The 14,574-nt window shown below is 31.2% G+C and overlaps 1 protein-coding gene across 2 annotated transcripts in view; it reads left to right on the plus strand.

Moving 5' to 3' along the window:
* LOC134711898 (cohesin subunit SA-1-like) overlaps positions 1 to 14,574 on the plus strand; it is a 49,184-nt gene that overhangs the window by 9,622 nt on the left and 24,988 nt on the right. For both annotated transcript variants that reach the window (XM_063572858.1, XM_063572859.1), the window contains exons 11-29: positions 1,911 to 1,990; positions 2,498 to 2,720; positions 2,930 to 3,044; positions 3,337 to 3,440; positions 4,241 to 4,330; positions 4,567 to 4,656; positions 5,070 to 5,129; positions 5,416 to 5,559; positions 6,074 to 6,144; positions 6,675 to 6,762; positions 6,993 to 7,073; positions 8,060 to 8,306; positions 8,765 to 8,898; positions 9,308 to 9,409; positions 10,449 to 10,517; positions 10,785 to 10,861; positions 11,844 to 11,975; positions 13,264 to 13,436; positions 13,866 to 14,037. In XM_063572858.1, coding sequence (XP_063428928.1) covers positions 1,911 to 1,990; positions 2,498 to 2,720; positions 2,930 to 3,044; positions 3,337 to 3,440; positions 4,241 to 4,330; positions 4,567 to 4,656; positions 5,070 to 5,129; positions 5,416 to 5,559; positions 6,074 to 6,144; positions 6,675 to 6,762; positions 6,993 to 7,073; positions 8,060 to 8,306; positions 8,765 to 8,898; positions 9,308 to 9,409; positions 10,449 to 10,517; positions 10,785 to 10,861; positions 11,844 to 11,975; positions 13,264 to 13,436; positions 13,866 to 14,037 — 2,252 coding nt within the window. The remainder of the gene's footprint in view (positions 1 to 1,910; positions 1,991 to 2,497; positions 2,721 to 2,929; positions 3,045 to 3,336; positions 3,441 to 4,240; positions 4,331 to 4,566; positions 4,657 to 5,069; positions 5,130 to 5,415; positions 5,560 to 6,073; positions 6,145 to 6,674; positions 6,763 to 6,992; positions 7,074 to 8,059; positions 8,307 to 8,764; positions 8,899 to 9,307; positions 9,410 to 10,448; positions 10,518 to 10,784; positions 10,862 to 11,843; positions 11,976 to 13,263; positions 13,437 to 13,865; positions 14,038 to 14,574) is intronic.

The following is a 14,574-nucleotide window of genomic DNA, read 5'->3' on the forward strand; positions in this document are numbered from 1 at the left end:
CTAGAAAACAAGACATGATCTCCAGTATGCATATAACAAACATGAAGTTTCACTGTTAGTCATATGTTTAAATACTGTACTATTGGCAACAGACCTAGAATTTATATGAAACTTTAACTTTTCTTACAACAACCATTTAGCCTACCATTCTTTATTCTTTTACAATTGATTTTCAAGGTTTCATATAGATTAACATAGACTTTATTAAAAGGTTGATATAATTAGGGCCCCTATAGTGATCAGTCTGTCCATCCGTCTGTCCGTCCGTAACACTTTCATGTCCCCTCCATATCTAGAGAACCATTATGATTTCAAACTTTATACTTTACATGTTTATTAACCACCACCAGAGGGCGTGTCATGATGTATGTACAACTTCCTAGGTCAAAGGTCAAGGTAAAAAAACTTTGGTTTCATTTGACAACCCTGTGTCCTGTGGTGAAGATCGTGTCCGCTCTATATCTTGAGAACCGTTATGATTTTAAAGTTTATACTTGACATTCATTTTAACCAACACCAGAGGGTGTGTCATGATGTATGTACAACTTCCTAGGTCAAAGGTCAAGGTCAAAAACTGGTTTCAGTTGACAACCCTGTGTCCTGTGGTGAAGATCGTGTCCGCTCCATGTCTAGATAACCGTTATGATTTTATACTTAATACTTAACACGTTTATTAACCAACACCAGAGGGTGTGTCATGATGTATGTACAACTTCCTAGGTCAAAGGTCAATGTCAAAAACTTTGGTTTCAGTGAACAACCTTGTGTCCTGTGGTGAAGATAGTGTCCGCTCCATATCTAGATAACCGTTATGATTTCAAAGTTTATACTTGACATCCATGTTAACCACCACCAGACGGCGTGTCATGATGTATGTACAACTTCCTAGGTCAAAGGTCAAGGTAAAAAAAATTGTTTCAGTTGACAATCCTGTGTCCTGTGGTGAAGATCGTGTCCGCTCTATATCTTGAGAACCGTTATGATTTCAAATATTATACTTGACATCCATTTTAACCAACACCAGAGGGTGTGTCATGATGTATGTACAACTTCCTAGGTCAAAGGTCAAGGTAAAAAAAAAATTGGTTTTAGTTGACAACCCTGTGTCCTGTGGTGAAGATCGTGTCCGCTCTATATCTTGAGAACCGTTATGATTTCAAATATTATACTTGACATCCATTTTAACCAACACCAGAGGGTGTGTCATGATGTATGTCCAACTTCCTAGGTCAAAGGATTGTCTGTCTGTTGGTCTGTTCATCGCTAACAAATTTGATCCACACTATATTTTGAGAGGACAGCTGTTATTATTTCATCCTTTATACCTGACAAACATTTTCAACTTAACATATATATTAACCAACACCAGAGAATGTGTCATAATGTATGCATCCTAGGTCAAAGATCAGTCCGTCGGTCTGTCCATCCGTTCGTTGTTCTTAACAAATTCTGTCCGCTCTACCTCTCGAGAACCGTTAATATTTCATACTTTATACTTGGTGGGTCATAATATATTGAAGGCATAATTCTAAAAATATGTGACAAATATCAATTGGGCAGCACCTTTAATTATATTGTTCAAACATCAATCCATATATCCAGAAGTCACCTTAGAGTAGTCAACAATGAGTTCACATCATGCAGTCATATCACTATTATACTATGAAAGTAAGTTGAGAATATTTATCAGTTTTAACTTTTAAAAAATCTTAGATTGAATCACACATGAGACTATGTAATAACTTCAAATAATGCTTCATATCAGATCATCCATACAACTTATTTACCCCAAGTTATTGACAGCTGGGCCCACAGAGATGGCTCCCATCTCAATGATATCTAGTTTTCCATCTTTGAAAACTTTTTTGTAACTATTCTGGTACAATAAAAGAAATTTGATTTCTCTTCAGGATCGTATTGTTGAAATGACATTAGATAAAGAATATGATGTAGCTGTACAAGGAATCAGATTAGTCATTAGCATATTAAGGTAAGTTATTTTCACCAAGTAATTGTTTTCAGTTGCATATATTCAATTTTTCCTTTTTCAGCTTTTTTAAAGCTTTTCTGATATCTGTATTCATAATTTTCTTTTACTATTTCCTAATTATACATGGGACATGGCTGTTAGTCCAAAAAAATCCAATTGTATAATATCCCATGTAATGAAAGTAGCATAGATATATATATATATATATATATTTTCAACAATCCTTCAGTCTGTCACATATTTTGGATTATAAAGCAACTATAAGTGAAGTCATCTGTATAATAATCATTTATTTTGCAAAGCAAAAATAATTTAACACATCACAAACAATAATGATTAGCCTTCATTAATGAAACATTTTATGAGTATACCTACGAAGCATGTTTTGATAATGATTTGAGACAATAGGTGTACTAAACAAAATAATTAAAATATTGTTTACCTTATGCAAGTGTAAAAGATTAATGTAATTTAAAATGTAAACTGTACTTGCTCTCTTATTTTTAGATATAATGACACAATATTAAGTGACAAAGACTGTGAGAATGTTTATGAGTTGGTGTACTCTTCAAACAGACAAGTAGCCCAGGCTGCAGGAGAGTTTCTCAATACCAAGTTGTTTTTGAGGGATTACGAGGGGCCAAAGACATTGAAAATTCACAAAGGAAAGAAACAGAGTCTAAATGCACCACTGATTAGAGATTTAGTACAGTTCTTTATTGAGAGTGAGGTAATTCTGCGGTTCATTAGTTTATATTGAATCTTTAAAGATATCTTTAAAGGTTATTTGCTTTCTCAACTGCAATCATTGACATTTTATATTGACAAAAAGTTAAGAAAAACAGAAAAAACAAGACGCAAAATTCTAAAGACAAATCAAACATTTACTGTTGAAAACATTTGAAAATGTAGATTTAAAATCAATGTTTATTTTTACAGTTACATGAACATGCAGCCTATTTAGTGGACAGTTTATGGGATATCAATGATATGATGAAAGACTGGGATTGTATGACTGATTTATTATTAGATGAACCACAGAAAGGAGAAGAACGTGAGTTGATATAAAAAATAGGGGATGTGGTATTATTGCAAAAAGACAAATATTCATCAAAATTCAAATGAAGTGCAAGTCAATGATTGTCTATTTATAGAATCAAATGATTTCATGAGCATTCTTTTATTTACAATCAAAATAGAGAAATTGTCAACTAAAAAATAGTTTCAAAACAAAACGAAAATAATAAACAGTATCTTAGTGATGAATTTAAATAACCTGATACATTACAACCTTGAATTGTCCTGAAAATTTGCAGACCTGAATAACTAATTGATTTATTTGACAGCATTGGATGACCGACAAGAAACCAGTTTAATAGAAATAATGGTGTGTTGTGTTAAACAGGCTGCAACAGGTGAATCTCCAGTAGGCAGAGGACATAATAGAAAGGTAAAGATAAAATGGTTATATAGGAAAATGATTTGTTTCAGGAAATATTGTTTGCCCTTTACTCGGAAGCTTGTAATATAAGTTTTTATTAGATTTTAGAAATTTTTCACTTTTGTTTGTATTAGAGTGTTGTGTTTGTTGATTTTGAACTGAACTAGTTCAGTAGTTAAAATAAACCATGAATATTTTGATAGTTAAAGAAATCAAATGGAAACAGGGTTATTCCCCTTTCATTGTTAAATATCATGAAGAAACTTAGGTCAGGTGTAAAAAATTATTTTAACAATAGGAAATGTTTTTGGAAAAATATATTTAATGGCTATATGACGTAGATGTTCTATAATCACCTCATTGAGAAAAGTCATATTAAAAAAAGACATGAACAACATATTTGGTTTTATAAGGTACGTTGGTATGAATACCTCTAAAGCTTTAAATAAATTATTCTTAATATTGAAGATAAAATCATTTCAGTATTACACTCCATGGTTTTAAAAATATGAGAGTTAACATTTTTAAAAGAAAGTAGTTTTGAAATATTTGATTTTTTTTTCTGGTTTTGCTAAAGTTTGCACACGAGCAGATAAAACTTGTGAAGCTTTAAGAATTTTTAAGTTGGTAGTAAGCCTCTATCCAGGAAGTCCAGGAAAAATTGTATCCAAGGAATATAAATACATCCACAATTAATATTTTACAAAGATTCTACTGCTAATTTAGTTCTCTTATAAGTTATATGATTATTTGCAATGTGAATGATCATCAGAGTTTATTTTTTAACATTTCAAATTCTTTCTCAACAGTTAACTGCTAAAGAAACAAAGAATGTTTCAGAAGATAAGACCAGATTAACAGAACATTTTATCTCCACATTACCACAGTTACTTCTCAAGGTAAGATCTCCATGTCAACTGTTTATAACCTTTTTGAGGTGTTTGTACCTATAAATACTACTTTTAAATCTATTTCCTCCGTTTTAGCATTAGATTTTTATTTTTTAAGTGTTCAAACTGTTAGGAGCATTATCTTTATACAATTTAAAAACTTTATATCAAATATTGTGTCTCCTTTAAGAAAATACATATACATTTAGAAATTATAATAATTATCTATATAACATGAATTTTAGTACCTGATGGATCCAGAAAAGGTTGCCAATCTACTGTTGGTACCACAGTACTTTGAATTGGACATCTACACAGCTAGTAGGCAAGAAAAGGTACAGTAGCTTAAATCATAGCATAAATGATTTATTCCATAACTGGTTAGGGAAATGTTCTTGTTCTTCATTATTATCTTTATATTTTACTGGTATGAAAAGATATTTAAATGGAATGACTTACAGATTGTGTTATAATAAGAAAATATTCAGAACAATAACTCTTTAGTAAGACTACTTCACTGATTCAAAAAAGAAAGACATAATGCCTGCAACAGGTTAGGTCTAAAGAGATTTAGTCAAACATGTCTACAGTGAGCTTTGCATGACAGCATTTAACTATAATTTGAGCATGAAAGCCTTAATTGATAGATGTAATGTGTCATTTAAATCAGGAAATCCATCAATGGTATCTTGATTTTGCTTTAACAGTATTGACAAATTTCTTATTGTAATATTTTATATATTTTCAGAATTTAGAAGCTTTATTGAGGTATTTACATGAAGTTGTAGAGAAACATACAGACACAGAGGTAATTAGGAATTGTGTATTTGTTATGACAAAGAAATTGTTTGAATTGATTAAACTTTAGTTACATTTATAAATATATGTTATTTATGCTGTTGAGCAAATGTGTTTCAATATAGCATTATTAAAAACATGCAACTCCAAGCTTCATATGCAAATGATGCTCAACTACAAATGTTGTGCTGAGAAAGATTTGTTTACTTTTAAAATTGATATATATATGCAAGTGTCTGCCATGTTTAATTGTTCAAACTATATGACGTTATAATTTAATACTCACCTTTTTGTAGGTTCTAGAAGCCTGTTCTAAGTGCTATGAATGTTTATGTTGTGAGGAATATGCTATTGCTGGGAAATGTGATGTGGCCAGGAAAACTTTGATAGATAGTTTGGTTGTTAAATTTAAAGAGGCAATGCAAGATTTCTTTGCAGAGGTAAGCATATTTACACCATAAAAAAATCCATATTATGTGACCAGTGAGGTTTTGTCAATTTGATAATGAACTGACATTTTATGATCTACTTTTATCATTTCTACAACTATACCACCAAAGCTCCACTAGCTAAATTTTAATTTCATTTTCATTTTCACTTTCTATTTATATGTATAATGATGTCAAAACAACCATTACTGTACACTACTACCACAGAACACATAAATCACTAAATTTGTACTTCACTGTTTGATTTCATATGCTATATTGTCTTGACGACTACAAGCTTGATGGCGAATCATGTTGACCATAAGAAACCAATACCTTGCGCTAATTTACGAGTGTTGTTGACTTTATTGTCATTTTATATTTTACCTTGGTGAAATCTGTGAATACCTTTCGTTATCCACCTGCTAATTTCCATACTGCACAAATTCTACTTGAGGTGTTGGTATACCATATTTTATATTATTTGAATGTACATATTTATCCTGAAGTTATTTATCATATGTAGGGAGAAGAACCAGATGAAGATGAGATATTTGCCTTGACGGCCAGTTTGAAGAGGATTTATGCATTTTACAGGTATATTGTCTTATTGTGGCAATTTGTTAAGAGATACAGTTTGACCATTTATCTTTGACGTTTTAGATTTTAAATTCATCTAAACAGTGCGAAAAATTATAAATCATTGAATTTTATGTTGACCTGCAAATAGTTGGTTTTAAATTAGTAAAAAAAAATCATAAATATGTAGAGAAGGGATATTATCAACTACAACCTGTGCTTTATTACAATGTTTAATTTTACTTCCTACTGATAAATAAAAGCAATCTTTACCTTTCAGTGCTTAAAGCACTTTGATTGAAGAAAATTTGTACATGAAGGATTTCAAGAAATAATGTATAGGTGTCAGAAAAAAATTCCGGAAATTTCAGAGATCATTCATTTATGTACCTTGATATATAAAATATATAAAAAGTGGACATTTATTGTATTTGATACAATATATTGATAACAAAAATCATATCAAAGGAGAAAACTATCACAAAATCAATAATTTACAAGAAAAATAATGTCATTACTGTAACATTGATTTTGACATTTATTTTCAGTTGTCATAACCTGACCAGTTGGGACTTATGGGATGACATTTTTAGCATTATCAAGAATGGAAATGAAAATCAAACTATCCCAGATGAGGTATCTATTAATAAGACATGATTGAGCTGTAGTATTGAGTGTATATTAGAAAAAATAATTATCATGAAAATTAAAGACATAAAATTTCAAATAATGGTTTCCTAAACCTTTCTTAAGGCTGGTTAGTCTCATAAACTGGCAGGACAACACTTGTTTGATAGTAATGTGTAACTAAAAAATCCCCAAACTGGAAGATGTGCTCTAATTGATATTTGTTTTTTCCCTTTCAGATTGTAAGTAAAGCCATGTCATCAGCTTCCATGTCAGTATTATGGTATCTACAGAAGTTAGATGAGAATAATCCCAGTAAAGTAAGTTATAATACATTGTTAATTTCAATCTCTTAATTAAATAATCAATATCCTTTAGATACTACACATTTGAAACTGATATGAGAGTAAACAGAAGTCTAACTTAATGTGTGTCTTAAATAATCTGCAGGGGCACCTGTTTGGCAAAAAATTGAACCTGAGCCTTTTGTAGATCCTGTTATTAAAACTGGTAATATCTGCATCTCAGATATAAAAATGCAAGTATAGGTCGATTGATTTTGATAAAAAGGAGTAGGACTGATAAGGACCGATTTTGGCCTCAAATTTCAGGTTCATCTGACAAAAGATTTTGACGACTTTTTAAACACTTAAATGTCTATTTCATTTGATTCATTTAGTTTATGTGAAAGATTTCAACTGAGTAGGCATTAAAAAATGATCCTATTCAAGCTTAAATTTGAAAAATCTACCAAATATGCCGAAAAATGTCATTTTTCAGATGGTTTTAGTCAAAATTGAAAGTGCCCACATCCGTGTTCATCCTCAACCTTTATATATATTATGTATTATCATCAAATACAACTAACATTTCAATATTAAGGATGAACATGAATGCGGCCACTTGCGTTTTACACGGAAACCGTCTAAAATTTAACTAAAATGCTAGAATTGTGAAGATTTCAGTAATTTAGCATGACTTAACGTTGCTAGTAGCTGATATATGTGCATTGTATTGCCAAAAATAGCCCATATTCATGTAGCAGAAGCATTCTTCTGTCCAATAGATAACTAAAAGTTTACATTTTAACAATTTTATAAAACTGCTATATTTTGGGGCCAAAAAGGGGTCTTACTGGACCTACTCCTTTGTTATCATGTTTCCATATATTTTCCTACAACTGGATTTCAAGACTTAATGGTTCAATCTTTTTGGCTGCAGACTTGCTTCTAACAGCTTGAAAAATGTAAATAATTCTAATCATCTAGAGGTTAACACTATGAACATTTGTTGTATTTATTTGCAGGACGAGATGAAGGCATTGAGAAAACGATTGAATGACCTGTTGAAGTACTGTCATGAGTTGATGTATCATCCTAAAGATAGAGTTAACGAGGAGGCATTTATAACTATCTGTGACTTGTTAATTGTGTTCAGTAAAAACATGGCTAACAATGACATGATGAAACCATTAGTCTATGAACCAGACAAGAATCTACAACAACAACTTAGTAACTTTCTCACAGATAAAGTCTTTGTAGATGATGAAGATGGTAGGTGTTTTCATGTTTGTTTATAATTTGAAGCTTCATATAACATGAATGAATAATACACAAAAAAAAGACTACAGTTGACTTTGCCTGTCATGTTTATGTAACTTTGCCAGTGTCTGACAAACCTTTGTAAACATTATATATATATACTCACAGACTAAATGGTTTGGCAATAATCCTATATCTATCCCTATCCATTCATCTCTTCATGACTTTCATTATGTTAGTGATTTTCATATTTCCTTTTCAGGTACTGGCTCTAACTAGATAATGAAATAGTTTTAATTTTTTTCATACTGATGGAGAACAAGTTTTTTAGAAATTACTTTGTTCCTTTATTAAGAAATGCAGGTGATATTAAGATATGCAAGGCATTTACTTCCTGTTTGAAATTTTTTTACTTTATTCTATGGTGTGCAAAAGTTATACATTGTTTTTAATTTAATCTTTGTTTACAGATGATGTTGATGAAAATGTAAAGATAGAAGAACTACACAAGAGAAGAAACTTCCTGGCTTGTTTCTGTAAACTTATTGTCTACAATATTGTGGGGATCAGGGTGGCTGCTGATATGTTCAAACATTACATGAAGGTATAAACAATGCCCAAAATATTTTAAGTAAAAACAAAGAACATGACATGATCTCTGATAACTCAACAGCATGATAAGGCTCTATAAAAATGATTGAAAAATTATATGAATTGTGCAAAAAAATCTTCAATACCAAAATGTCAAAAGTATTAACAATGATGGAAAATGCAAAGCATATACAAAATCAATAATTCATTTCTAGGATAGGCATAGTTGGATGGGTATAATAGGTTATGTATATATATTATGTTATATAGGTAATTTAAAATGAAAAATATAAGAGAGATGAAACTGACTGGCTAGTTTCAGCAAATTTGTTGCTACAATTTTGTTATGATCAGTGACTCATGTTCTGACCTAAAAAAATAAAAGAATGGTAAATGAAGATCTAATATTTCTTCCATTGCAGTTTTATAATGATTATGGAGATATCATTAAAGCTACATTAAGTAAAGCAAGAGAGATCAACAAAGTCACCACAGCCAAAACATTAGCCCTTAGTTTGACACAGGTATGTTGCTCTTGCTAATTTAAAAAAAATAATTTGTATGCCCCACCTACAATAGTAGAGGGGCATTATGTTTTCTGGTCTGTGCGTCTGTTGGTCTGTTCGTCCGTCTGTCCTGCTTCAGGTTAAAGTTTTTGGTCAAGGTAGTTTTTGATGAATTTGAAGACCAATCGACTTCAAACTTAGTACACATGTTCCCTATGATATGATCATTCTAATTTTAATGCCAAATAAGAGTTTTTACCCCAATTTCACGGTCCACTGAACATGGAAAATGATAGTGCGAGTGGGGCATTCGTGTACTAAGGACACATTCTTGTTTATTTCTACTATCTTGTAAGAAAATCATACAGTTAATACTTAATTTTTATGCCCCACCTACAATAGTAGAGGGGCATTATGTTTTCTGGTCTGTGCCTCCGTTCGTCCGTCCGTGGGTCCGTTCGTCCTGCTCAGGTTAAAGTTTTTAGTCAAGGTAGTTTTTGATGAAGTTGAAGTTCAATCAACTTGGAACTTACTACACATGTTCCCAATGATATAATCTTTCTAATTTTAATGCCAAGTTATAGTTTTGACCCCAATTTCATGGTCCACTGAACATAGAAAATGATAGTGCGAAGCTCAGGTTAAAGTTTTTGGTCAAGGTAGTTTTTGATGAAGTTAAAGTCCAATCAACTTGAAACTTAGTATACATGTTCCCTATGATATGATCTTTCTAAATTTAATTCCAAATTTAAGTATTGACACCAATTTCACGGTCCACTGAACATGGAAAGTTATAGTGCGAGTGGGGCATCAGTGTACTATGGACACATTCTTGTTTTAGAATTTATCTGTTAGCATCAAGATTTGGTGAATGTGAATTTATTTATACATTTTTTTTGTTTAAGATTTTTGTATTAGAAAAGGAAACAATTCATTCCATTTGATTATTGTGTCTTAATATGCATAATTTGATAGATTTTTGAAATACATAACTTTACTATAACGCACTAGTTAGAATCTTAAGCTAAAAACTTACTTCATTATATTATTTTTTCAGTTATACAGAGAACAGTTTTCAGATGGCGGTCCCATTGATAGATCCTCAGACTCCTTCCAATCATTAAAGGTTGGCAGATTTTTTCATTTTTTTTGTTTAAAGATTTAAAATATTTTATCAATTTGAATTATGTTTATCTGTTAAAAATAAAGTGTTAACAAAGATTACTGTACAAATGTTTTCAGTAAAATAAAAGGAGCATTCCTTGGGTTTCCCTTAAGCAAATAATGGACTTTTCAAGGGCCAGGTTTATCAATTTGTAATCTGACTTTACATTTATTTGAGTAATATCTAGTGTCTTGTGCTTTCATCATATTCATTGGTTAAATATTACAGGAATTAGCTAGAAGATTTGCACTTTCTTTTGGTTTGGATGCTGTCAAGAACAGAGAAGCAGTAGCTGCAATGCACAAGTAAGTCTGATTTAATTAACTGTGATGGAATATGGCCTTGATGGCTTCATTATTGAAGAACATTGGAATTATTTTAATGTCAACTAGGATTGACTGGTATTTATTACAAATTTCATACTAAAATTTACCTTTAATATATCTTTATATTACTTTCTTTTGTTTTATGATAGTTTTTATGCCCCACCTACGATAGTAGAGGGGCATTATGTTTTCTGGTCTGTGCCTCCGTTCGTTGGTTCGTCCGTCCGTCTGTGCGTCCGTTCGTCCTGCTTCAGGTTAAAGTTTTTGGTCGAGGTAGTTTTTGATGAAGTTGAAGTCCAATCAGTTTGAAACTTAGTACACATGTTCCCCATGATATGATCTTTCTAATTTTAATGCCAAATTATAGTTTTGACCCCAATTACATGGTCCACTGAACATAGAAAATGATAGTGCAAAGTTCAGGTTAAAGTTTTTGGTCGAAGTAGTTTTTGATGAAGTTAAAGTTACATCAACTTGAAACTTAGTACACATGTTCCCTATGACATGATATTTCTAATTTTAATTCCAAATTAAAGTTCTCTACCCCAATTTTCACGGTCCACTGAACACAGAAAATGATAGTGCGAGTGGGGCATCCGTGTACTATGGACACATTCTTGTTTATGCCTAACCTACAGCACATTACGTTTTCTAGTCCTGCGTCTGTTTATGGCTAAATTTATTATGTTTAGAATTTTGAATTGAAAATTGAAATTTATATGCTTAATTATCGTAGGTGGGGCATAAACATGAAATGATATGATAATAGATTTAGAGTTATACCAAGTTGGGAAAATGTTGTTTTTTTTTGTACGTTTCTGTAACAAGATTTTGGTTTAAAAATGAGTTCTGACATACACAATTTTGAATGCCTATTAATGCCTATTAAAATTTAGCTATCTAAAATTGTGAAGCAAATGAAAAGATTCAGATGTTATTTAATGATATTGTTTATTTACAGGGAAGGTATCTTGTTCAGCTTATCTCGACCAGATGATCATAGAGATCATTCAGGACCTCCACCATATCTTACATTCTTAGAAATCTTGTCAGAATTTACAAACAAGTTGATGAAACCAGACAGAAGAGTTGTGTAAGTAAACATATGTGTATTTTAATTGATTTAAATAAGTGTTGGTGTTCTTTGTTTTAGATGTAATGACATCTCCTCAACCAGATAACAAATAAAAAGTTGAATGAAACCAATAATATTCTAGACAGTATTGAAAAAATTTGTAAGGGTTCCGCGGAACCCAGTGTCTCGCCTATTTTTGCTGTAAATCGCAGGCTCAACAACAATGAGGAAAAAAATCAATAAAAATATTCCTCTTGTTACTATTCTATGATTGTAAGAAAATCTAAGTCCATTTAAAAGTAAATTACAGAAAAAACTGAGTAATCTTTCTACAAATTTCACTTCTGGATACAATCTTATGATCATAAATAAGCTTCTGTCAAAGTTTGGTACAGACCCAGGATAGTTTAAGAAAGTTATTAAAATTTTAAAAACTTTAACCACAGAGTGAATGTAATGATTCCCTGCAGAAAAACTAAGTCCATTTAAAAGTAAAATATGGAAAAAATGGATTCATTTATTTACAAAATTTACTTCTGGATACTATCTTATGATCACAAACAAGCTTCTGTCCAAGTTTGGTACAAACCCAGGATATTTTAAGAAAGTTATTAAAATTCTAAAAACTTTAACCACAGAGTGAATGTAATGTTTCCCCGCAGAAAAAAAAGTCCATTTAAAAGTAAAATATGGAAAAAATTGATTTATTTATTTACAAAATTTACTTCTGGATACTATCTTTTGATCATAAACAAGCTTCTGTCCAAGTTTGGTACAAACCCAGGATAGTTTGAGAAAGTTATTAAAATTCTAAAAACTTTAACCACAGAGTGAATGTTTTGTTTCCCCGCAGAAAAAACTAAGTCCATTTATAGTAAAATTAGGAAAAAATGGAATTTTATTTTTACAAAATTTACTTCTGGATACTATCTTATGATCATAAACAATCTTCTGTCCAAGTTTGGTAGAAATCCAGTATAGTTTAAGAAAGTTATTAAAATTTCAAAAACTTTAACCACAGAGTGAATATTTGTTGACGCCGACGCCGACGGAATGTAGGATCGCTTAGTCTCGCTCTTTCGACTAAAGTCGAAGGCTCGACAAAAAACTATCATTCTAACTGAAAGCAGATGATTCAAAGTACCTGAAACAATCACTAATGTCAAGATAAAAGTACAATCTAAATAACAAAAATACTATACAGTATCAAAGAAGTCTCAAAATTAAACAAATAAGGTACATAACCATGAATATTTTACTTTAAAACTGGAATATTTGTTTTTTAAAAACATTGTTTATATTTCAGCTTGGCCTACTTGGATAAGAATTTACCTGATGGAGGTATATCTAGTACTGAGGACTGGCAGTCACTGATAGCTTATAGAAATAGTTTACTACAGGGAGAAAGTGAGGTCCATCCTGTCACCTTAAAACAAGCTTCAGCTCGGAGATATGGCAAGCGTAAACAGATGCCAGATGGTAATTTATTGAATGCTTTGCATAAAACTTTTTAGTTTGTCCAATTGTTTTGAATTCCTTCTAAGAATTTGACTATTAGAGTTAAAGGCATATATACACCCTAGGTATCTCATTATGAATGTTACATTATATTTAATTTCCAATATTTGGTTTCAACATATCTGACCAGAAATATATTTTTGAATTTTGTATTTTTTTAATACCCTGATTACTGAGTTGAAGCACTAGCAAGTGGACAGTTTTAATTGTTATGGACTTGATTTATTTGTTCCTTGTTTAAGAATGTTACAATTTTACATAGGTACATCATTCTCTGCAGATTCTTAATCATAATTGAATATATTAACATGTCAGTTGCTTTATGCAGGGAAAATCTACATATTTTGGAGGAATGTGAATTAGGAACTAATGAAAATGTAATGTTTCTAGTTTCAGATCATGATTCTAACACAGGTGATTGGCAGGATCATTCAGCTATGACACCTGCTCCAGGTATAGGTGGTCCTCAGTTGACATCAACTGCTGTTAAGAGGAGGAGGATGGACGAGGAAAGTCTTGGAGGGGCATCAGAACCAGGATCTGAACAAGACTTTGAAGGATCGTAAGTACCAACATTTTCAGCTTTAATTCTCTTGGTGTTTTTTTTTTGGTTCATTTCATTCTATTTCATTTAGGTTTATTTTGCTTTCACTGTTACTTGTTTGCCTCATTTAAATGTAACCTGTTGATATGGAGTTATCCAGAAGAAAAAGCTCACTAATCTAAATTTAATACTTATTGACAAAACAGATCAACAAGTTGTAACTTCCTAAGTAACTGACAATTGTAAATAAGGGTAAATCAAGGTAGTCAAGCATAATAGAAACAAAATGTAGTAGTCATTCTGAGTTTTATATTTGAATTCTTATATCAGATCATTAAAAGTGTTCTACAACCATATGATTTCATGTAAAGATGCATACTGTTTTTAAGATAAAACATTCTCCAACAAAAAGGTATAAATCACTTTTCCTGAATACTTCCTGGCTGATATCAGACTTGAATCCAAGTGCATTCCAGATACTAATTAACCACAATTTTCTCTACTTTTCATGCTAAAGTTAACTTTCATTTCTGTTTTCAGTTTTGATTTAATAAA

The sequence above is a fragment of the Mytilus trossulus genome, chromosome 3 (assembly GCF_036588685.1).
Source record: "Mytilus trossulus isolate FHL-02 chromosome 3, PNRI_Mtr1.1.1.hap1, whole genome shotgun sequence".
Classification (NCBI taxonomy): domain Eukaryota; kingdom Metazoa; phylum Mollusca; class Bivalvia; order Mytilida; family Mytilidae; genus Mytilus; species Mytilus trossulus.